Here is a 24,674-nt window from a genome sequence, read left to right on the forward strand (position 1 = left end):
CTAAGAAACCTAAAGGATATTCTGAGGCTTCAGCGCCATCCTCTTTAGCACATTCCTTCCCAGGAGCACTCAAGAACCCTGGTTTAAGGCTTGTTCATCCTGGGGATGGGACTACGTTTCCCAGGAGGCATCGCGAACAAATCCCGGACTCTATTTCCCAGAGTTCCCGGGCATCAGCGGTGCCAGACCGTCTTCCCTGAGGGGGCTGTAGACTTCAGGGCCAAGATGGCGACAGGAACGGGTAGTAAGTATGTCCGCTGTTTTTGCGTGGAAGGCCTTTTAGACCACAGGCTAGGTACCAGATTTCTGTTACACGTTTGGGGATTAGGAGCAATGATTGCCCAAGAGTTCAGGGTCTTGAGAGACCTGCGCTTGGCCGTATCGTGAAGACTAATGATTAGAGGCCCAGAAGAAGTCAGGGTGTTGTGTCTCAGGGAGGCTGCGGAGATTTGAGAGAAGCAGCTCAGCGAATCCTTGTGTGTTTGGGAACTCTGCGGAATGCGAGATAAAGGGTCTCAGGAGACCTGGGTGTGCAGACCAAGAGATTCTGTGAGCCATAGGGAGTAACCGGCTCTCAGCCGTTCGTTTCTAGCCAGCGTTTGTGAGGCCCGTGGTCTATCTCCCAGAGAAATGGGGTACTTTAACTCTTAACTATTTCGGCCGCTAGGGAAGTTGCGTTATGTGGATCTGAGCCATTTTCCTGTTTCGCACACTTAGCTGAGAATTAATTTTAGGCCTGACAGCTAGAGGGAGGTTGAAGTATGGAGAGAAGTAAACACGTTTATGCTAAGAAGGAGGCAGGGCAGGAGGCGCGGGATGGGGGAGGGGAGCGGCTGCTGGGAATCCTGGGAATGAAGCCCTGGCGTTCAAATTGGAATCAAGTAGTCTTCAAACTGGGCCTTTCGGGAGAACTGTCTTATTCTTACGCTGGCATTCTCCCCTGCCTTTTTAGAATAAAACAAAGTAGCCATGTCATTTGACGAAGTAGAATGTTTTGACAGCTATTCAGCGCAATTTGCAGGGAATGAATAGTGATGATTTTTTAGGACAGAGGTGAAAATCAAGATTGTGTGTAGTAACTCACTTTGTTCCTACAAGGTGGGATGTTTTGCATTAGGCTTTTAGTCCTTCCTTTGGACCTTAGAACTAGTGCCTCAGTAGTTGTTCTCTAAGACTTTTCTCCTTTTAGAACACAAGCTGCTGAGTACTGGCCCTACAGAGCCATGGTCCATCCGAGAGAAGCTCTGTTTAGCCTCTTCAGTTATGAGGAGTGGAGATCAAAACTGGTAAGGTATCTAAGATAGCTACATTCTTGGGTGTTAGAAACTTCGGGTATTTTTTTATTACACTGGTGGATTCCTGTGGTTAATCATACTAGCGTTTAAGCAGTATTTCTTTTTTAACAGCATTATTGAGATTTAATTCAAATTAAATAAAATTAACCTAGTATATACACATAATTTAGTATATTCAAAGAGTTGTGTGACCATTTTCACAGTCTAATTTTAGAACATTTTCATTACTTCTAAAAGAAATCTCTTACCGCTTCCTTAGTTGTCACTGTACAATCTCCACCTCCCCAGCATTCACCTCCACTCCCACCCTCAGGCAGATACTCAGTCTCCTTTCTTTCTCTGTAGTTTGCCTATTCTGGAAATTTCATACAAATGGAATTCTGTAATTTGAGGACCATCTGAACTATTTCCTTAATTTTTTTTAAAAAAATATTTATTTATTTATTTTAGAGAGAAAGAGCTCACAAGCAGGGGGTTAGAGGGACTACTTTTTTTCTTTCTTTCTTTCTTTCTTTCTTTCTTTCTTTTTTTTTTTTTTGTGATAGAGGGACTCCTTAAGCAGACTTCCTCCTGAGCTTGCAGCCCAACTCAGGGCTTGATTCCAGGATCCTGAGATCAAGACCTGAGCCAAAATCCAGAGTCAGAGGCTCAATTAACTGAGCCACCCAGGTGCCTCCAGCTGAACTTTTTTTTTTTTTTTTTTTTTAATTTTATTTTAAGATTTTATTTATTTGGCAGAGACAGTGAGAGAGGGAACACAAACAAGGGGAGAGGGAGAAGCAGGCTTCTTGCTGAGCAAGGAGCCTGACAGGATCCCAGGATCCTGGATCATGACCTGAGTCGAAGCAAGATGCTTAATGACTGAGCCACACGGGTGCCCCTGAACTATTTTTTAAAACAACCTCATTCTTTTTACATTCCCACAAGCAATGAATGAAGGCCCCAATTTCTTCGTATGCCTGACAACACTTAGTGTGTGTCTTGCTAGTAGGTATGAAATGGTATCTCTTTGTGGGTTTGATTTGCATTTCTTTGATGACTAATGTTGAGCATATTTTCATATGCTTATTGGTCATTTATATCTCTTCAGAAAAATGCTCTCATCCTTTGGATTCTTTTTTTTTTTTTTTTAAGATTTTATTTATTTATTTGAGAGAGAGACAGAGAGTGCCTTAATGGGGGGAAGGGGAAGAGGCAGAGGGAGAAGCTGATATCCTGCAAAGCAGCGATCCTGAGACCCCAGGAATATGACTTGAGTGGAAGGTAAACACTTAACCCACTGAGCAACCCCCAGGTGCCCCAATCCTCTGGATTCTTTATATTATTACTGTTACTGAGTTTTAAGCATTCTTTGTGTGTTCTGGACACAAATTGCTTGTCAGATAATTTGCAAATATTTCTCCTATTTTGTGTGCTGTCCTTTTACTTTCTTGATTGGTATCACTTAAAACACAAAGTTTTCAGTTTTGATATGTCCAATTTATTTTTTCTTGTGTTGCTTATGTTTTTGGTGTCATAGCTAAGAAACTATTTCTGTGTTTTTTGTTTTTTTTTAAGATTTTATTTATTTATTTGACAGAGATCACAAGTAGGCAGAGAGGCAGGCGGAGAGAGAGAGGAGGAAGCAGGCTCCGTGCTGAGCAGAGAGCCCGATGCGGGGCTCTATCCCAGAGCCCTGAGATCATGACCTGAGCTGAAGACAGAGGCTTTAACCCACTGAGCCACCCACGCGTCCCTATTTCTGTATTTTCTTGTCAAACCTTTATAGATTTAGCTCTACACATTTAGGTCTGTGATCCTTTTCAGGGTTTTATTTGTTTGTTTTTTAAAGTAGGTTCAACTCTCAAGTTGGGGATAGAACTCACGATCCTGAGATCTAGGATTGCATGCTCTACCAACCGAGCTAGCCAGTCACCCCATTTTGAATTAATTTTTGTATATGTTGTAAGGCAGAGGTCTCTTTAACATAGCTATGTCCCATTATCCAGTATTTGTTAACCACACTCTTCTTTCCCTATTGATACTGTCTTGGCACTCAGTATTTCTTTTTTTTCTTTTCTTTTTTTTTTTTTTTAAGATTTTATTTATTTATTTGATAGACAGACCACAAGTAGGCAGAGAGGCAGGAAGCAGGCTCCCCGCTGAGCAGAGAGCCTGATGCGGGGCTCTCGATCCCAGAACCCTGAGATCATGACCTGAGCTGAAGGCAGAGGCTTTAACCCACTGAGCCACCCAGGTGCCCCTCAGTATTTCTTTTTAAGGACCATAAAGTAGAACTGTGGTTTCCAACTTTTTACTTCTAGTGCATACCCTTTTTTATATTTATTTTAAAAGATTTATTTTTTCTTCCTTTCTTTTTTTAAAATTTTTATTTGAATTCAATTAATGTATAATGTTGTTATTGGTTTCAGAGGTAGAGGTCATTGATTCATCAGTCCTTTTTTTAAATATTTTATTTATTTATTTATTTGAGAGAGCGAGAGAGCACCAGCAGTGGGGAGAGGCAGGCAGAGGGAGAAGCAGGCTTCCCACTAAACAGGGAGCCCAGTGGGGGGCTCAGTCCTAGGACCCTGAGATCATGATCTGAATCAAAGGCAGATGCTTAATGACAGCCACTGAGGTGCCCCCATTCATCAGTCTTATATAATACCCAGTGCTCATTACATGAGTAGCCCTCCTTAGTGTCCATCACTTAGTTATCTTATCCCTCCCACCCCCTTCCCTCCAGTAACCTTAGTTTGTTTCCTGTGATTAAGAATCTTTTATGGTTTGTCTCCCTCTCTGATTTTATCTTAATTTTATTTTTTTCTGTCTTCCCCTGTGATCCAGTTTTGCTTCTTAAATTCCACATATGAGTGAGGTCATATGATAATTACCCTTTTCTGATTGACAAGATCTATTTTAGAGAGAAAGAAAGAAAGACCCTACTAGGAAGGGGAGAGGCAGGGAGGGGCAGAGAGAGCCTCAAGCCTACTATTCTGTGCTGAGTAGATCCCCACATGGGGATCCCATCTCACCAGGCCCGAGATCACAACCTGGGCTGAAACCACCTGAAACCTGAGCTGAAACCACAATGTAAGCTGACTGCACCACCCAGGCACCCCTCTTTTATTTTTTATTTATTTATTTTAAAGATTTTATTTATTTATTTGACAGAGAGAGAGAGATCACAAGCAGGCAGAGAGAAGGGGAGGGAAGCAGGCTCCCCGCTGAGCAGAGAGCCTGATGCAGGGCTAGATCCCAGGACCCTGAGATCATGACCTGAGCGAAGGCAGAGGCTTTAACCCACTGAGCCACCCAGGCACCCCTACCCCTCTTTTATTTTTAACATTTTCTGTTTTTCCTCAAGATTTAAGGAAACCTTTTTTTGTTGTTGTTTAAAGTAGTATCTACACCCACGGTGGGGCTTGAACTCCCTACAGCCAGATCAGGAGTTGTATGCTCTATCAGTTGAGCAAGCCAGGCACCCCTAAGGACACCTTTTAATTGTCCTCTAAGTCTTGTAATTACTTAATTTTCAAATTTGTGTCTATGTGGTACATTTCTACTACTTTAATTGTTCAAATGAGTTTGCTAAGGTTTCCATTATTGATCACATTTAGCATTTCTGCAGCGTTATTTTTCAAATAACTTTTTTTTTTTTAAAGATTTTATTTATTTATTTGACAGATAGAGATCACAAGTAGGCAGAGAGGCAGGCAGAGAGAGAGAGGAGGAAGCAGGTTCCCCGCCAAGCAGAGCCTGATGTGGGGCTCGATCCCAGGGCCCTGGGATCATGACTTGAGCCAAAGACAGAGGCTTAACCCACTGAGCCACCCAGGCACCCCGTCAAATAACTTTTTTTAAAAAGATTTTATTTATTCATTTGAGAGAGAGACAGGGAATGAGCAGAGTAGGGGGAAAAGGGAGAATCAGGCTTAGCAGGGAGCCTGATGTGGGCCTTCATCCCAGGACTCCAGGATTATGACCTCAGCTGAAGGCAGCTGCTCAACCATCTGAGCCACCCAGGCACCCCTCAAATAACTTTAAAGGTGAAATCTGGGTATCCTAGGTAGTAGTTGTTCTTGAACCAAATTAAATGGTAAACCCCAAGACAAAATAAATCACACTAATTTGATAAATTAGATTAAAAATAGTATAAGAATACTTAAGTAAAAATGGAGTTTTATTTATTTTAAAAAATATATATTTAGAAGGGTGCCTGGGTGGCTCAGTTGTTACGCATCTGCCTTCAGCTTAGGTCATGATCCCAGGGTCCTGTGATTGAGCCCAGCATTGGGCTCCTTGCTTGGCAGGAAGCCTGCTTCTCCCTCTCCCACTCCCCCTGCTTGTGTTCCTTCTCTTGCTGTATCTCTCTCTGTCAAATAAATAAAATTAAAAAAATTTTAGAGAGTGAGTGAGTAGAGGAGGGGCAGAGGAAGAGGGAATGAGACATGCAGACTCCTCTGCTGAGCATGGAGCCCCACGGGGTTTAGTCTCACAAACCTGAGATCATGACCTGAACTGAAATCAAGAGTTGGGCACTTAACCGACCGAGTCACCTAGGTGCCCCAAAACTTTGATTTTTTTTTTTTTTAAGATTTTATTTATTTATTCGAATCACAGGTAGGCAGAGAGGCAGGCAGAGAGAAAGGGGGAAGCAGGCTCCCTGCTGAGCAGAGAGCCCAATGCGATGCGGGCACGATCCCTGACAGGATCATGACCTGAGCTGGAGGCAGAGACTTAACTCATTAAGCCACCCAGGCACCCTGATATTTTAAATTGTTTTTCTTTTCTGAGGAGGTAGGTTCTTCTAAGTCAGAAGGTTCAAAATGGTACACAGTGTCTTCTGTCACTGTAGCTCATCTCCCAGTGTTAGCATTTTCTTAGAGTTTCATTTACTTGTGTTTCTCCAATATTAATTTTATATACATGAATAAGTGTTTTTTTCTCCCTCTACTTTATAAAAAGAAATGGTTTAATACTATACATACTATTATTTTTTTTTTAAGATTTTATTTATTTACTTGACAGAGAGAGAGATCACAAGTAGCAGAGAGGCAGAGAGAGGGAGGGGGAAGCAGGCTCCCTGCTGAGCAGAGAGCCTGATGCAGGGCTCCATCCCAGGACTCTGAGATCATGACCTGAGCAGAAGGCAGAGGCTTAACCGACTGAGCCACGCAGGCGCCCTATACATACTGTTCTTGCTGCTGCTTCTCTTTTTTAATTTAACTTAATATATGAAGCTCTCATTCCTTTTTTTTAAGGCAGCTGCATGGTATTGATACAGATAAACTATAATTTATTTGACTGGTACTCTTTTTTTTTTTTTTTTTAGATGTCAAATGATCCTTTATTGAAATAATTTTCTTTTGTAGTTAACTAGCTGGGCATTCCACGGCACCACTGTTAATGTCATCTATGATTTGACTGGTACTCTTTTTAAAAATTTTTTTTTTTTTTTTTTTTTTTTTAGATTTTGTTTGTCAGAAAGAGTGAGAGAGCACGGGGAAGCAGTAGGCAAAGGGAGAGTCAGGCTCCCTGCTGAGCAAGGAGCCCATTTCGGGACCTGATCCCTGGGATCGCAACCTGAGTCAAAGGCAGACACTTAGCCAACTGAGCCACCCAGGTGTTCCTGGTATTCTTTTTTATTTACTTCTTTTTTTAAACTGGTACTCAAGGGGTGCTTGGGTGGCTCAGTTGGTTAAGCATCTGCCTTTGGCTCTGGTCATGATCCCAGAATCTTGGGATCCAGCCTGCATCGGGCTCCCCTGTTCTGGGAAAGCCTGCTTTTCCCTTCCCCTCTTCCGTTCCCCTTGCTGTAAACTCGCTTGCGCTGTGCTCTTTCTCTCTAATAAATAGAATCTTTAAAAAATAAAAAAAAACAAACCAGTACTGTATTGATGGACATTTGCTAATACAGATACAACCTTGCATAGTTATTTATTAACTGAAAGCAGAATTACTGGGTCAAAGAATGTAGGTGTTCATAGAGTTTGATAAATATTTCAAATTGTCTACTCTGAGGTTCTTTTGATTTATATTCCCATCGGTAATGTATCAGAATGCCCCTTTTTCTATGTCCTGGTTGTTAGATATTTTTGATGTTTGACAGTATTATAAAAGGTGAGAAATCTCATGTTTTGCATTTACATTAATCTTAATGACGGGTGAGGTTGACTATTCATGTGTTAAAGAGCCACTTGTATTTCTTTTTTTGTAAACTGCTTTTTCCCATTTTTCTGTTTATTAGTCTTTCTCTGTAATTGGGGAAGGACTCCTTACATATTAGGGAGATGAGCCATTTGTTTGAACTATGAGATAGTTTTTTTTAAAACCAGTGTGCCATTTGGCTTTATTTATGGTACCATTTTTACCTTAAGACTTCTAAAATGTAGCTTATTAATTTTTTATATTTTTTTAAGACTTTATTTATATACTTGACAGTGAGAGAGAGAAAGAGAGCGACTCGTGCACGTGTGTGTACACAAGCAGGAGGAGCAGCAGACGGAGAGGGAGAAGCAGGCTCTCCACTGAAAGGGAGCTCTATGTGGGACTTGATTCCAGAACCCTGGGATCATGACCTGAGCTGAAGGCAAATGCTTAATGACTGAGCCACCCAGGTGGCCCTAATTTTTTTAACAGTTCCTAGATTTTTTTTGACCTATTTAGAAAGTTCTACCTTAGTTTGAGATTATTAAATAATTCTCTGATTTCTTCTAATACTTTCATGGTAAAATTTTTAAAAAATATTTAAATTATTGATTCATTTGGGGCTTTTCTTGGTCTAAGGTGTAAATTATGGATCAAACTTTATTTTTTGCTAATAGTATTCATAGAACTGTTGAACTGTTAAAGGAAAAGAGTTGGGGCGCCTGGGTGGCTCACTTGGTTAAGCACCTGCCTTTGGCTCAGGTCATGGTCTCGGAGTCCTGGAATAGAGCCCCACATCGGGCTTCCTGCTCAGCAAGGAGCCTGCTTCTTCCTCTCCCTCTACTCCTTCCCATAGCTCATGTGTGCGCTCTCTCTCTCTCAAATCAGTAGTCTTTAAAAAATACATTTAAAAAATAAAGTTATGTAGTCTTTCAACCAAGAGAAGTGTGAGAATAATATAGAGAATCTCTGTACCCAGACTAGATTTAACAAATCTTAATATTTTGTCATGTTTTCTTTGGATCTTTTTCAAGACTTTAAAATTTTATTTATTAGAGAGAGAGCATGTATGAGCAGAGAGAGGAGAATCTCAAACAGGTTCTGAGCTTAGCGGAGGGCTTAATCTCAGATCCCTCAGACCATGACCTGAGATGAAATCGAGTTGGATGCGCTACCAACTGAGCCATCCAGTTGTCCTTCTTTGGATCTTTTTAAAGAAATAAACATAAGATACAGTTAAAGCCCTACACTCTTCCTTGATCCTGTTCTAGTCCTGTTTTTATTTTTGTCTGTTTTTGGTTTTTGTCTTTACAAATTTTTAAAAGGTTGTATGATTGCATCATAGTAGAAAGTTGTGTCTTTTTTTTTTTCAGTTAATATTATGTGGTATATATTTTCATTTTACCACATATATTTCGTAATTATTTTTATGGCCTATTTAATATTTTATAGAGGTGAAATGCCATAAGTTAAATATCCCCTGCAGGCATTTAGGAAAAACTTAACTGTTTGTTGTTTGATCAAGTCTGTATGGTGCTTTCTTCTTGGTACGTGCTTCTTTGTTAGATTATTATTTTAATAATATATTTCTAGGAGTTGTGTTAGTGGATCAAAAGATAACTTTTTAGTCTGGAATACATTACAAATTGTTTTTCAAAAGACACATCTCTTTCAAAAGGACCAAAATCAACATAAAAATACTTGCCCAAATGCACAGAAATGATAATGTACAAGGTTCTAATACCTTCACTTCACTCAGGAAATATATCACCTAGGAAAACTGTTTGGCAATGATACTTTGCCTCTAAATGAAAATTTTTTTTTTTTTAATTTGCGAGAGAGAAAGCACACAAGCCGGGGAGGGCTGTGGGAAGAAGCAGGCTCCCCACTAAGCAAGGGGTGTGTGATGCGGGACTTGATCCCAGGATACTGGGATCACGTCCTGCGCTAAAGGCAGGCGTTTTAACCAACTGAGCCACCCAGGTGTTCCCCCCCCCCGCCCCCCGCCAAACAAATTTTAAGTGGTTGTGTCATTTTCCATAGTCACATATTTTAGAATACTTCCTGGTGGCAGTTTATCATTCTAATTTTTGTACTCCAAACCTTGAACTCTTAGCATACCCCCCCCCCCCGGCCACCCTTTTTTCCCCGTTTCATGTGTAATAATGGTTTTCTCATTTTGCGTAGGGTGTCAGTTAGCAGAGCAATCAAGCCGTTTGCAGAACCTGGCCGCCCTCCAGACTGGTTCTCTCAAAAAGTAAGTTCTCAAGCAAGTGCTCTTTTAGAGCAGTCTTTTTTTTTAATAAGGTTTTATTTATTTACTTGACACAGAGAGAGATCACAAGTAGGCAGAGAGGCAGGCAGAGAGAGGGGGGAAGCAGGCTCCCTGCTGAGCAGAGAGCCCGATTCCGGGCTTGATCCCAGGACACTGGGATCATGACCTGAGCCAAAGGCAGAGGCTTAACCCACTGAGTCACCCAGGCGCTCCTAGAGCAGTCTTAAGAGATGTGAAGTGAGTTTCCTTCTGGGCCCTGCCCTTTAATTGTAAGGCTTTAATGCCATGAAGAGATAGCATAGTTGAGAATACCTTTTCATTTTTCCCACTGTTTGCCAGTTCTTTCATGTGTGTTCATATTACAAACTTTCTTATCTGTGTAACATAATATGTACAAGGCTAAGCTTGGGAGTTAGAAGATCTGGGTTTAATATGACTTCAGTTAGCGTCTGGACCATGATTTTCAGTTTTCTCATTTGTAAAATAGACAAAAGTTGCTTCAGGATTGTTGTAAAGTTTTAGTTGAGGTAATACCTATAAAGCATTTAGCACAGTGCTTTGCATATGGTAATTACTCAGTAGATACTAACTGTCAATATTGGCTGTTGGGTTGTTTTTCCCCAAATATATGAATTCTAGGTCAGAAGACTCTTTTTTCTGTGTCCTGGTATTTAGGATTTTTTTTACGATTTTATTTATTTGAGAGAGAGAGTATGAGAGAGTGAGTTCGCAGTCAGGGTGGAGGGATAGAGGGAGAAGCAGACTCTTTGCTGAGCAGGAAGCCTGATGCGGGACCCTGTCCCAGGACTCTGGGATCATAATCTGGGCTGAAGGCAGATGTTTAACCAACTGAACCACCCAGGCACCGCCCAGTATTGTGTATTTTTGACTGATGTGACTGCAGAGTAATTTGCCCTCCTAGAAACCACTCATATCCTTTTTTTTTTTTTTTTTAAGATTTTATTTATTTATTTGACAGAGATCACAAGTAGGCAGAGAGGCAGGCAGAGAGAGAGAGAGGAAGGGAAGCAGGCTCCCTGCTGGGCAGAGAGTCTGATGCGGGGCTCAATCCCAGGACCCTGGCATCATGACCTGAGCTGAAGGCAGAGGCTTTAACCCACTGAGCCACCCAGGCACCCCAGAAGCCACTCATATCTTAATAGAGATCTCTCTAAGCCTTAGTCTGATATGGTAAAACTTTGAAAGTTGCTTCTTTCTAGGCTTGTTCATCATATTTTTACTTTTTTTCCATAGCATTGTGCTTCCCAGTACTCAGAGCTTCTAGAGACCACTGAGACCCCAAAGTGAGTACAAAGCCAGACATTCAAGCTACGTCTCTTTAGTGGAAAGTGTCTACTGTGGAAGTCTGCTTTATATCTATTAACATTACTGGGTGATTAAAAAATAGAGCAGAAGTTATCTATGGTTAAATGGTGGAGAGACTCAAAGAAAGCAGTTGGGAGTGGGAATAGATGTTCTTCTATTAAAATACTTGTTTTTAAATTTTCTACAGACGGAAACGGGGTGAAAAAGGAGAAGTGGTTGAAACCGTTGAAGATGTCATTGTTCGGAAATTGACTGCTGAACGAGTTGAGGAGCTAAAGAAAGTGATAAAGGAAACCCAAGAAAAATATAGGTACTTATCAGAGAGGAAATATGAAGTGGTTGGGAGAGACTAAAGGCGCTGAGTTCTTATACCGGTCAGAATTTTTTAAATAGTAGACTGAAAATCCCAGTTAACTACCTTCTCTTTCTAGACGGCTGAAAAGAGATGCAGAACTAATTCAAGCTGGGCACATGGACAGCAGACTGGATGAGCTTTGCAATGACATTGTGATGTGGGTTATATTGTTCTTCCTTTTGTACACATCTCTCTCATTTTATCCTGTTTTCACCTCAAGTAATCTGGCTTATCTACTCTATCTGCCACCCCTTTAGATTTGAGTGATTCTGGAAGGGAGAAGCTGCAGAGTGGTCTAGTAGCTGGGAGGGGGTAGTGAGTTGTAGAAGGTAATGTGATGGAATATTTCAACGTGAGGCCATAACTTAGTTTTAACTTGAAAAGTGCTTTAGTTTGCCTATGAAGAGCTGGGAGTTAGGGAGTACACTAAAAATTTTACCATTTTATGGGTGCCTGGCTGGCTAGTCAGAGCATGTGACTCTTGATCTTGAGGGTGTGGGTTTGAGCCCCACATTGGGTGTAGAGATTACCTAAAAGTAAAATCTTAAAAAAAAATTGTAAAAAAACATACCCTGTTATGCTACTAAGGATTCTCTTTTAGGCCTTTCCTTCAGAAAGTGCTAGCCTGGGGACGCCTGGGTGGCGCAGTTGGTTAAACGACTGCCTCCGGCTCAGGGCGTGATTCTGGAGTCCCGGGATCGAGTCCCACATCAGGCTCCCAGCTCCATGGGGAGTCTGCTTCGTTCTCTGACCTTCTCCTCGCTCGTGCTCTCTCTCACTGTCTCTCTCTCTCTCAAATAAATAAAATAAAATCTTTAAAAAAAAAAAAAAAAAAAAAGAAAGTGCTAGCCTGGCAGAGAATTTCCTTGTGAGGGTAGGGTACTGTGACCTACAGAGGAACTAGAGCTGGCTAGGATCTTACTCTTACTTCTCTCTTTAGGAAGAAGAAATTGGAGGAAGAGGAGGCGGAAGTAAAGAGGAAGGCTACAGATGCTGCATATCAGGGTAAACCGAACCTTGTGACTCTGTTTAACCATTAACTATAGGATACTGCATGGTGGTAACAGCTGAAGACTACATTGTAAGATAGAATCCACTGATGCTTATTTACTTGTATACTTTTCTGTATCTTCTTCTCTTTTACCAGAGTAAAAACATCCCTTTTTATTCAGGAAGAAACTCTTGGAAAATGATTTCTGCTCAGTTATCACTAGACTTTGGGTCATTTTAGGACACAAAGGCTTAAAATAAATGTTGAACATCATTAAGTTTTTAGAATTCAGAGTCCTGTAAGATTAGGAATAGCCCACTCTTTGGATAAGAACTTAAGCATTTTTAAGTCTAGGAATACATGCTTTGAGCCAGTGAGGTCTTTCTTTCTTGTTAAAAGCAGAAACCTAATAAATTGTCAAAGAGGTTATTGAGGGATGTTTGAACCACTTTGCTATCTCAGGACCTTTGAGATAGTTTAGTGAGTTTGCTTAGTGTGAGAATTAAGCTTTGGAAAAATTAATCTAAAAAGTTACCTGTCTCCCAGAAGTGTTAAAGATTTCTACTCCAGACTCATAATGCAGCTTTAATTACTGCAGCATCCCCATTTGTCCTTTATTATAACAGAGCAGAGTAGTGTCTGCTTTCATTTATTTAATCTTAAAGACTAAGTAATTGTTGGCTTTTATGTTCTAGCTCGTCAAGCAGTAAAAACACCCCCTCGGAGATTACCCACTGTGATGGTCCGCTCTCCTATAGATTCTGCCTCCCCAGGAGGTGATTATCCACTTGGAGACTTGACTGCAACCACTATGGAAGAGGCCTCCTCTGGAGTGAGTATGTTTTCATCTGCAGGAATTGATCAGCAAAGGGGCAATAAGCCAGCAGAGAACTGAGTGATGAGGAAACGACTTTGGCCTAGAGTCATTTTCTTCTCTTGGTCTGAATGTGAAAGACTTAAAGTACCATATTCTGTGCTCTAAGATAAGCATGGACCTAAAAACATTGAGCCTTGTGACCTTTTGGGAGATAGGTAAAATACGATGTTAAGAATTATTTGTAAGTAAACTAGTCTTATAAAATTTCTGTGGAAGTAAGTTTTCTTGTAAATAGAATATTGGTAGTGGTTAAGCAGATTGTAAAAGACAGGTTGGGTGGAATGTTTGGGTCATTGTGGGTTTGAGTGGGTAGAAGAGAAAAAACTGTGGGGAAGAGTGCAGTGGCTGAGAGCAGGAGGGGTAGAGGGTTTCTGGGCAGTTTCACTCAGGACTAATAATGAAATAGTTAGACACACTAACCCATCCAGATTAGTAGGGAACCTTCCAGAGTTTGAGAAGTCAGATAAAGGTTCTCTGTTGTCTCTTAGGTAACCCCTGGGACTTTGCCGAGTACCCCAGTCACCTCGTTTCCTGGGATTCCTGACACCCTTCCTCCAGGCTCTGCACCCTTAGAAGCCCCCATGACCCCAGTAACAGATGATTCACCCCAGAAAAAGATGCTTGGACAGAAAGCAACTCCACCCCCCTCCCCTCTGCTGTCAGAGCTCTTGAAGAAGGGCAGCCTCCTGCCTACTAGCCCCAGACTGGTATGGAGACTTCTGTGGGTGTTTGAGAGCTGTGGTGATTTAGTACTTTGGAAGGGAGTGCCTGGGACCTAAAATATAACATGGAAAAAAAAAAAGTTCAAAAGAGAAAGAGATCTCCTAATTAAATGTTAATTTAAAAAACAAAAACAGAAAAAACCAATAAGTTGATAGTATCCTTGGGTCCTGAGTTATCTGAAACCACAATTATTTCAGTTCTCTTCTCCAGAGAACTCTTGTCAAATAACTTTTAAAAATTAGAGCTTCCCTTGGGTCTGAAATTATTCTCTTTGGATATTAACTTCATGAAGTTTGGTCAACTGCTGGAGCGTTTTTTGGGAAGTGGTAGTAAAGGAAAGCTTGAGTGTAGCCTTCACCTCTATTCTTCCCTGGTAGGTCAATGAGAGTGAAATGGCTGTGGCTTCTGGCCACTTGAACAGTACAGGTGTCCTCCTGGAGGTAGGCGGGGTTCTTCCCATGATACATGGTGGGGAAATGCAGCAAACACCCAACACTGTTGCGGCCTCCCCTGCTGCCTCAGGTAAGTCAATACTTTTCTGTTGCCCTCTTTACTTCGCAGATGTTGATCTTAGTGTTGATTGTCTTTGGTTTCTAGCCTTTAGTAGTAAGCAACTGTCAGTCGTAGATGTAAAGCCCAACTTTTTTTGGTGCTCCTTCACTTGTTAAACCACGTAGTGCCCCAGGTTGTAAATCCATTCTTATTTTCAAAGTACTGATAGCTTTGGATGACCACAGCATAGATATCAAAGAGAAGAGTGAAGTTAGTAGTAAAACTGCTTCCCCGGGGCTTGTGAAATTATGGAAAAGTGCTAGAGATACCTGAGGTTATAGGACAGGGGATTGAGATTTGAAGCCAGAGAACTGGATTTAGTGTCAAGCCTGCCGCATACTGATTTTGTGGCCTTGGGTAGATGATTTAACGCATGAACCTCAGTTTCCTCTTTTATTAATTGCAGTGTGTGTACTTCATAAGGATGTCATGAGAATTAAGTGAGATAGAGATAGATAAAGTAAAGCAAGAAAAAACTTGACAAAATATCAAACCTTAGATAGGGATATTTGAATGGTATTGGATTTGGGTGATTTATGGCATGCTTAATTGCAGAAGTGACAGTTTTATTCATATCAATTTTTCATGGTTTTGTTGTTACTGTTTAATTTTCTTCTGGGAAAAAAAGTTACCACCTATTTTTGACAAACTGTGTGTTCTAGTGGTTTGGGTCATTCCTAACTTGGAAGAAGATCTTTATTAGTAAGGTTGGGAAAAGTAAGGGTATAGATAATCTTATTCAACAGAGAAGTTTCTTTTCATTCTTTGAGACTAAAAATTTTCTTGGTTGAGTCTTAAAGTGGCTATTGCTTCTTGTTCATGTGCTTTCCTCTTACCTCGTTTTATGTACCTCTTTGTTAGGTGCTCCCACTCTTTCCCGGCTTTTAGAAGCTGGTCCTACACAGTTCACCACTCCTCTCGCTTCCTTCACTACTGTTGCCAGTGAACCTCCAGTTAAACTTGTGCCACCCCCTGTAGAGTCTGTGTCTCAGGCTACCATTGTCATGATGCCTGCGCTGCCAGCACCATCCTCTGCTCCGGATGTCTCCACTCCTGAGAGTGTAGCTCCAGGTGCGTCCTTGACCTGCGTCCTGAGCAGCCACTAGGTCCAGAATTTCTTCTCGAGCTTCAGTTAGAGAGAGCAGACCCAAGAGCATCAACTCCAATTCAGTGCTTCTGTTCTGTTCTCCATGGACACATACCATCTTTATCCTTAGAAAAACAAGAATTTGAGAAGATGTGGGTGGGCACTTACGCGTTGGGGGAAAAGGCTAAGTGTATAAATATGAGTGGACTTAAGAACATGTTCTCACCCTACTTTCTAGATAAAACTGGGGTCAAGAAAACATACAAAGATGTCGATCTAAGATTACTTTTTCTGAGCTTAAATGTATGGGTGCTTGACATCTGTCTGTAGCCTTGGTTGGTCTCAAGGTGGTCACTTGGTATCAAATAAGGTTCTGAAATGTTTTTCTCTTCCTATTATTCAGTGAGTCAGCCTGACACTTGTGTCCCCATGGAGGCTGTGGGGGACCCACATACTGTGACTGTTTCCATGGATAGCAGTGAAATCTCCATGATCATCAATTCTATCAAAGAAGAGTGTTTCCGATCAGGGGTAGCAGAGGCCCCTGGGGGATCAAAGGCTCCCAGTATAGATGGGAAGGAAGATTTAGATCTGGCTGAGAAGATGGATATTGCTGTGTCCTACACAGGTGAAGAGCTGGACTTTGAGACTGTTGGAGACATTATTGCCATCATTGAGGACAAGGTAAGTATTTCGCAAAGCCCAAAAGAATCTCTCATGAGTCCTACATAGGCTTCCCTCTTCAGCCTCTCCTTACTTCTTATAGTAAGAATTAAATAAACAATCAGTTCTGTTTCTGCCCGTCTCTATCTCCTTAGTCCTAAAGCCCTTTGGTGCTCACATGAGTCATCTGCCCAGCTATCCTGAAGTTACTGGTTTGTTCAGGACAGGAACCTATCCATTGGTTACTTCTACTATATGGAGAAGATGGAGAGAGAAGCTACAGATTGAGGCCATCTCATTTGGTGCTAACAGAATTGAGGGACTTGGGCTTATTTCTGTGAATTCAACAGTGTGTGTATTATGGGACAGGTGGATGATCATCCTGAAGTGCTGGATGTGGCAGCAGTAGAAGCGGCGCTGTCGTTCTGTGAAGAGAATGATGATCCCCAGTCCCTGCCTGGCCCCTGGGAGCACCCTATCCAGCAGGAGCGGGAAAAGCCAGTATCTCTGCCTGCACCAGAGATGACAGTAAAGCAGGAAAGGCTGGACTTTGAGGAAACGGAAAACAAAGGAATCCACGAACTGGTAGACATCAGGGAGCCCAGTGTTGAGATTAAAATGGAACCTGCAGAATCAGAACAAGGCATCTCAGGTCCAGAAATAGTAGCTGGAGTTGTTCCAGCCACAAGTATGGAGCCACCAGAACTCAGGAGTCAGGACTTAGATGAGGAACCCAGAAGTATTGCCACTGGAGAGATTGTTGAAGCTGATGTTCCCAGTGGGAAAGGCGATGAGACTCCACTTACAACTGTGAAGACAGAGGTATTTAAAATCAGAGGCTGGGAGGATGGAGGGCTATACCTTAGGTAAGAAGTGACTGTTCAGGCCTTTGGTTTTCCTCTTGAGTTCCTGAATTTTCACATGGTTGATGTGTCCATAGCCCACAGGTATGATTATTGCTACATATGCTTATCCTGTTCCTTGTAAGGTGACCATTAGATTCCTGTTACATGAGTAGGACTTAGAATTTCTTCTGTAGTCTCATCATTGAAAAATAAACTTGTGTCAGCTGAAGTGATGTATCAGTAATTAGAGTATTTATTCTTTTTGGTCTTCAGGCATCTCCTGAAAGCATGTTGTCTCCATCACATGGCTCCAATCCCATCGAAGATCCTTTAGAGGCAGAGACTCAGCACAAGTTTGAAATGTCAGGTAAATAGTAAGGCCAGGAATTCTGTACTCTGTAACTAACTTGAAATCCTTTGCTTTGGCTTCTGAGGGATTGTGGGTTGTGGGCAAGTAGAGGAGGTAGAATAGGTCAGCATGGAAAGGAGAGCTGCAGGGGATTATTGTCCATAGGAAGGGGAAGGCTAAGGTGGAAAAATCTTCAGGTAGTCTTTCTCTCCTCTGCAGACTCATTGAAAGAAGAATCAGGGACTATTTTTGGAAGCCAGATAAAGGTATTTCAGACTTTTCTTTATTCCTCTTGCTGTGTGACTAGATTTCCCGATAGCACTACCTTTTTAATGAAATTACAGTAAACATACATCTTACTCTCTGAGATGAGACTGGTTAAGGAGTTGCATGGGGAAAAGTTGCAGTGGATAGTTGGGCATACTGGCAGTACTGTGGCCACATGTGCTTCCCATCTGAAAGAGTTTGTGAACATCACACAGAGCTTTCTTTTGCACATAATGCATAATGAAGCTTTGATACTTCCAGAGTGATTTGGAGTAAATAGGGATGCCAGAGTCAGGGAGAACATGTAAGAAATCAGATTATTAGTTACAGTGTCCAAAGAAAATTACCCAGAATTTTCTTTTTAGAATTACTAAAGTGGTAGTAACAAACAGATTTAAAGTAATGCGATGTGAGCTTGCTCCATCAGAGGAGACACAAAATAAAAACTATTTTTGATAACTTTGTATCCAGGGTCAGAATTCCTCTCAAGAGCAAGGGGAAAGAAGGAACGCCTCTTAGCTTAGTCTTAAGTAAGTAGCTTTTTTTTTCTTCCTTTTAAAAAGATCCTGGGTCTTATTCTTTGTCCAGGTTCTGTATTACTTGATCAGTGAGTGTACGTAGATGGTAGTATAAGTGATAGAGGGCTCAGTCAGGAAGCAGTGTGAGGCCGTTTTCTAGAACTGATCTAACCCAAAAGATCATGTTTAAAGATGCTTTGCTGGATAGCTTTGCTTGCTTTTGTTGACCGGAACACACTGTGTCTAAGGATGCCCCAGGTGAGGATGAGGAGGAAGATGGAGTCAGTGAAGCGGCCAGCCTAGAGGAGGCTAAGGAAGAAGATCAAGGAGAAGGCTATTTGTCAGAAATGGATAATGAACCCCCTGTGAGCGAGAGTGATGATGGCTTTAGCATTCACAATGCTACGTTGCAGTCCCATACACTGGCAGACTCCATTCCCAGCAGCCCTGCATCTTCACAGTTGTGAGTATCTGAGATTCTTCTTTGAGGTCAAGATAGTAGGAGAGGATCTTTTCCTTTGCTCTTACTTTATCTTGTTCTCTTTCCTCCCGGCCTGGAGCTAATAGTTGGCAAGAAATGATTAGGAATTTTATTTTTTTTTTAATTTTTTTATTTTAATTTTTTTGGACTTAATGCCTAGTAGGACCCCTTTGTTTCTTTATTTCAGCTCTGTCTGTAGTGAAGATCAGGAAGCTATTCAGGCACAGAAAATCTGGAAGAAAGCTATCATGCTTGTATGGAGAGCTGCAGCTAATCATAGGTGAGTTTTACCAGTCACCTAGGAGTTTTTCTCCTGCTCCTCCTCAGTGACTAGAAAGAAGTCTGGGTGGATTTATATGCGATTGGTGGCTTTGACTTTTAAAGTCTTCACCTACTTAAATCAGATTCCCTCACCTGTGCTTCTGAAGAGTAAGTCAGTAATTGCACCTTATTCTTTCTGGACAGATATGCCAATGTCTTCCTGCAGCCTGTTACAGATGATATAGCACCTGGCTACCATAGCATTGTACAGAGGTAAGCCATTATCCTTTCAGCATGCTGACTTGCCTGAATTGTAAGTTGTTCAGTCTTAGTGGATTTTTACTATAGACGATATGTTTAAATCAAGCATTTTTGATGTGAGTAAAGGTGACCAAGTGGTAAGTTGATCATTTCAGTGGCTGGATCACCAAAGATAGTCTACAAGAATTAACCCTCTTTATTACCTTTCCTAGCCAATACTTACTATAAAGATTGACTTTGGTTTTTGGATTAAGTGCATGTTGTGGGATGAGCGGTTGGCATTTCAGTCTTGACAGCTAAGACTAAGAGTATATATGAGAAGATCTGTGTGATAATAATATATTTGGATCCATTTGAGTCCTCTTCCCCTCCACTTAACTGTTGCTGCTGTTGTTTTGTTTTTAGGCCTATGGATTTGTCAACTATTAAGAAAAACATTGAAAATGGACTGATCCGCAGCACAGCTGAATTTCAGCGTGATATTATGCTGATGTTCCAGAATGCTGTAATGTATAATAGCTCGGACCATGATGTCTATCATATGGCAGTAGAAATGCAGCGAGATGTCTTAGAGCAGATTCAGGTACTTTGAGGATCTTTAGTGTTTTAACAAGGATGAAATGAAAATACTCAGGGGAAGGATTCATACTGATGTTGGGGAAGGATGCTGGTGACTTTTAATTGGAATAGTCTTCAGGGACACAGGAACATTTTGTTCTTGATGGATTCATGTTGGTTTTCTCAGGTTGAATTGGTAAAAGAGTTATGAGAATATTCTTCCTTTCTTGGGTAAATACTTCAGTTTCCAGAAGCTTTTAAATATTTGGGGGGAATAATTTTTTTTATAGAATGGTGATTCCATAAGTGTGTGTATATATATATACATATATTTATTTATTTATTTATTTATTTATTTGACAGAGCTCTCAAGTGGGCAGAGGGTCAGGCAGAGAGAGATAAGGGGGAAGCAGGCTCCCTGCTGAGCTGAGAGCCAGATGCAGGGCTGGATCCCAGTACCCTGGGATCATGCCCTGAGCCGAAGGCAGAGGCTTAGCCCACTGAGCTACCCAGGTGCCCTGTGAATGCATATTTTTAAATTACATTAAGTATATACATAGTTGACCTTCAACAAATGGTTTATTCTTCCTTTTTATCACAGATAATCTACTTCTGTCTTATAGTTGCACTGTCTGGCACCCTTTGGGATATTGAACTTCAAGGGATGTTGTCTGTATCTGCTTAGTCTGCTAAATTAAATTACCTAATAGCCTTTGGTTCATTTGGTTTTTTTCTCTTTCTCATTCTTAAGAGAGATTTATTCTGTATTCTATCCAAAAAGCCAAAAAAGAGATATTTTGGTATTTAGATCCTTTCACTAGAATGAAACCCTAATACGCTAAACTTTCAATTAGTCGAGAACTATTTGAATGCTGTTTGCAAACAGATATTAAGTGAAGTCCTATTTACAAAGCCAAAGGTGTCTTAATTCTTCCTACTGGATCAGGTCTCAGGGGCCAACTGTCTTTCTTTCCCTGTAGCAATTCCTTGCCACACAGTTGATTATGCAGACGTCTGAATCTGGGATCAGTGCTAAAAGTCTTCGAGGGAGAGATTCTACCCGGAAACAAGATTCTTCAGAGAAGGTGAGGAGACCAAGAAAAAGCCTGTATTCCAGTGTTCCAGAGCTAGAAGTCTGAAGCATCCAAGGAGCAGTAGATTACTACTTGGTACTTGGTGACTGCTGGGCTTCTATATTCCAGTGGTGTATAGACATATAAATCTTTGGATGTACTCATCCAAGCGTCGAAAACACTTGGCTGTGACTGAAAGGTCCAGTCAGTCACTTGAGAAATTGTGAGCTGAATGAGTGGATTATTAATATCTCTGGGTGAGTGCTTACAAGGTGGGAGAAATGACTTTTGCAGCAGTTGGGGACCATCATTTCCTGCTCCAGAAAGCATAATGGCTAGACTGCTTTTGGATCTCTTTCCTCTTGTTCTTGAGTTTTTAAATTTTGTCTTCGTGTGTGTGGTGCTTGTGTCTCTGTCCTGAGGTTTGGGGTGCTTGCGGCTGAGAGTTTCTGTGGAACCTGATCAGTGTTTGTTTGTCCTCTAACAGGACAGTGTCCCCATGGGCTCTCCTGCCTTCCTTCTCTCTCTCTTTGTAAGTATTGAATGGCTGCAAGGGGTGGTGTTGCCACAGAGATTCTCAGCTCCTGCTGGGGGTGGGTGGCAGAGGGAAATCCAACATGCAGACTGTGGCAATGTCTTGAACTTCTCTTTATTCAGGTCATTGAATAAGAATCTGTCTCATTTTCTGCATTCCTGTCTTTCTGCATGTGTGTGTGTGTGGGCTGGGTAGGGACTATTTATGAGTTCATTGGACTGAAATGAGGTATTCTTGGTAAGGATCTAGGATACACCTGCTCCTCATTTTTGACTCCACCTTTTGCCAATTCCTTTCTTGCAAATAAGATTGCTCAGAACAGCAGCTGCTAGCTGGCTTTTTATAAGTGTTCCTCATACAGCAGATACTCAGCACATTATTATTTTTCCTCTTCCCCTAATGTTGAGTTGCAAGACTGATGCCTGATACACAAATACTCAGTAAATTTAAGGATATTAGTAACGATGAGTACTGCATACAGTAGTGGCTGGTAGAATTAGCGATATACTTAGTAAAGCTAGTCCTAAAGACTTACTGTTTTCCTCTGTGGATTGAATGACCCTCTGACTCTGTTCATTATGGGGCCCTAAGGCATGATGTAATGGAAGAGCGTCAGCTCGAAAACCACATGATCTTAAACTCACTGGATTATCTCTTGTAACCTTGTTTTCCTCATCTGTATGATGGCGCTAATATAATGAGATACCTGTCCAGCCTACCTCACAGGGATGTTGTGAGGATAAAATGAGATCAAGGTATGGAACTGGCTTTGAAAAAAATTAAAGTGTTAAACAAATGCAAGGTGGTATTTTTATTGTTAATGTCGCCTCAAAGGCAGCTTATGTTCATGAGGTCTGAAAAGTTTGAGTCCTTGCATGTTAGAAATGTAAAAATATGGCCTAGCCCAGCACAAGTGTTCACTAATTCATCTTGCCTACAGGCATCAGCCTGTACCACGGACGGAACACTGTAATCTCCCTTCTTTCTTACTGGCCTGCAACAGTGACTCTGGATCCCCAAGCAATTGGCTGGCTGTTGCAAAGCTGGTTAATAGGATGATTTATCTATTGAAGACAGCAAAGTATTGCACAAGAGGAAGGAGCTGGGCTGCAGGGAGAGAGCAGCAAATGGAAAGAAGCCTTCTGATTGTCCTGATCTCATGGAAAACAACTGTCAGGAGGTGCTAGGGAACTAGTGCCAGGGTCAGTCTGCAGGAAAGGCCTTTCTTATAGGGACCAACAGCTGGACAGGTATGTTAGCCAAGAATCTCACTATCCACTCCCCTTTCTGACCCTCCCACCTTTCTTTTACTCTACCTGTTCTTTGAACACAGCTTGGGGCCTGGGTGGGATGACTGATAGTCATTCTTTGGGACCCCAGGTGAAACCCCAGTGACCTGTGTGGTGGGCAGGAGCAAAATAGTCTGTCCTGCTTTTCTTCTCACAAACTACTGCCAGGAGTTTTTTAGCCCACTCTGTGGGAAGACAGATCTGTACCTCTCATTTCCTGGATTTTTCTGCTGATTTCTCTTCCTTCTTCCCCAAGATACCACATCCCCAGCATTGTTGCAACTTTTTTCTTAACCTCCTGATCAACTCACTCATGCTCCCTTTCTTTGTCTGCCTGTCATCTAGGATGGGGGCACCAGGGGGCGCCGCTGTGCCATTGAAGCAGATATGAAGATGAAAAAGTGAAGCTTCAGAGTATCCTCCTTGAGCTGAACCTGAAGTAGAAGTAAACAAGATAGAGCTTGGGCTGGTCGGCCCAGTTCCAGAAGTGGAAGTTACAGAAGAGGAGGCACCTGGGCCATGTGACATGAGCTGGGGAAACTCTCTCAGAGAGTTGGAGTAGTACAATTGCCTGTTGTAGGGCAAAAATCATGGGCTATGTTAATGTCCTAGTGTGTAGCTAGCAGATTGTAGCTAGTTTGTACTGTCTGGTGAAGTGTACAGACTTTTTAAAACAAAACACCTGTGAAGTGTGTGTGTACACAATAAAGTGAAAGAAAAGAAAACTCTAGCCTTTGGTGTGTTCTATGTGTATGTGTGTGTGTGAGAGGCTTGAGTTTTTTTCTGCATGATAGTTGTTATATCATCTGTGGAAATGAGATGATTGGGGGGGGAAGTGGTATTATAATATGAACTATTCAACCGCCTAGAGAAGGTAAGTAATCAAGATTGAATTTATAATTGTTACAAAGTGTTGCATTGTGTATTGAGGATAATCTTATTTAGCTTTTCTTGAATGTTTTGGGAAAACTTAAGGTTTTCAGAGTTCTGTTTATGGTATTGCTTTTAATGAATATTAGAGCATAGACAGAGGTAGCACTGACCTTTATCTCAGACATTGGTCCTACTTAGTGTACTATCTTAGCAGGTGGCATTTCTAGGACAGTATGATACTATTTCCTTCCTGATTCTATATGTAGGGTTCTTGTGTATTTTATAACTCATTGCTATTTGAAGGCTAAAATCAGTTTAAGGGGAAATTTATCATCTGAGTTTATTCCAATTTTTGTTACTAAGTAAAAATTAACTCCATGAGGTAAACCAGTTAGGAGCCTTATATTATACAGAAATGGACATTAATAGGGTATTGTCTAGTACATTGAGTTTTCTTGAAAAAGATGTGTTTAAGAAAGATAATAGAAGTTACTGATCTTTCTGGCTTAAACTGTGAAGCTTGTTAGGATGCTAAGGAAGTAGAAGACACAGTCTTGTGGGGTGACAGAAGGGAAGTCAGTCAATCTAAGAATTAGAAGATCAGTAATTGTAATACAGGGGTGCCTACATAGCTCAGTCGGTTAAGCATCTGACTTGATATCAGCTTAGGCCTTGATCTCAGGTTCAAGTCCCTCATTGGGCACCATGCTAGGTATGGAGCCTACTTAAAAAAAAAAAAAAAGAGAAAGTATATTCCCAAAGCAGTCTATAAACTTGCATGTGGTACAAGCCATGAAGCCCTAAAAATGAGAGAAAATTGTAGAGGAGATCCATTAAAGGATATAGACTTTGGGTTGGTAGAGAAGGTGACAGATGTGCTTTACAGCACATTGGATTAAAGCTCAAGAAACTGACGAGGAGGTTTTGGCACTTATTTAGAACAGAGGATGGGCATTGAGAAAAGTTACCATGGATGGAAATTGATAAGTGGGCTTGTTGACTGAATATAAGAGAAGTAAAGAGGATTAGGAAAATAGTGTTGATAAGAGGGAAAAGGGAGTTTGGGAAAGAAAATGATTTTGGAGATA

At 41.3% G+C, this 24,674-nt stretch overlaps 1 protein-coding gene across 4 annotated transcripts; it reads left to right on the top strand.

Moving 5' to 3' along the window:
• The first annotated feature begins 154 nt into the window (after nucleotides 1-154).
• On the top strand, nucleotides 155-23,438 carry BRD8 (bromodomain containing 8). Of its 4 annotated transcripts, none has more exons than XM_044226803.1 (22): nucleotides 155-244; nucleotides 1,190-1,286; nucleotides 9,615-9,684; nucleotides 10,957-11,006; nucleotides 11,216-11,338; nucleotides 11,460-11,540; nucleotides 12,324-12,388; nucleotides 13,070-13,206; nucleotides 13,740-13,958; nucleotides 14,352-14,496; nucleotides 15,388-15,597; nucleotides 16,017-16,297; nucleotides 16,646-17,098; nucleotides 17,395-17,488; nucleotides 17,690-17,736; nucleotides 18,504-18,718; nucleotides 18,924-19,016; nucleotides 19,202-19,270; nucleotides 19,664-19,841; nucleotides 20,797-20,901; nucleotides 21,377-21,421; nucleotides 23,059-23,438. In XM_044226803.1, the coding sequence occupies exons 1-22, from the start codon at nucleotides 226-228 to the stop codon at nucleotides 23,116-23,118; spliced, it is 2,856 nt and encodes a 951-aa protein (XP_044082738.1). In that variant the 5' UTR covers nucleotides 155-225; the 3' UTR covers nucleotides 23,119-23,438. The 4 variants fall into 4 exon arrangements, with proteins under 4 accessions (XP_044082738.1, XP_044082754.1, XP_044082762.1 ...); XM_044226811.1 differs by having other exon boundaries at nucleotides 191-248; XM_044226819.1 differs by lacking the exon at nucleotides 13,740-13,958.
• The last annotated feature ends 1,236 nt before the right edge of the window (nucleotides 23,439-24,674 follow it).

This window comes from Neovison vison, chromosome 1, assembly GCF_020171115.1.
Source record: "Neovison vison isolate M4711 chromosome 1, ASM_NN_V1, whole genome shotgun sequence".
In the NCBI taxonomy this organism is placed as follows: Eukaryota; Metazoa; Chordata; class Mammalia; order Carnivora; family Mustelidae; genus Neogale; species Neogale vison.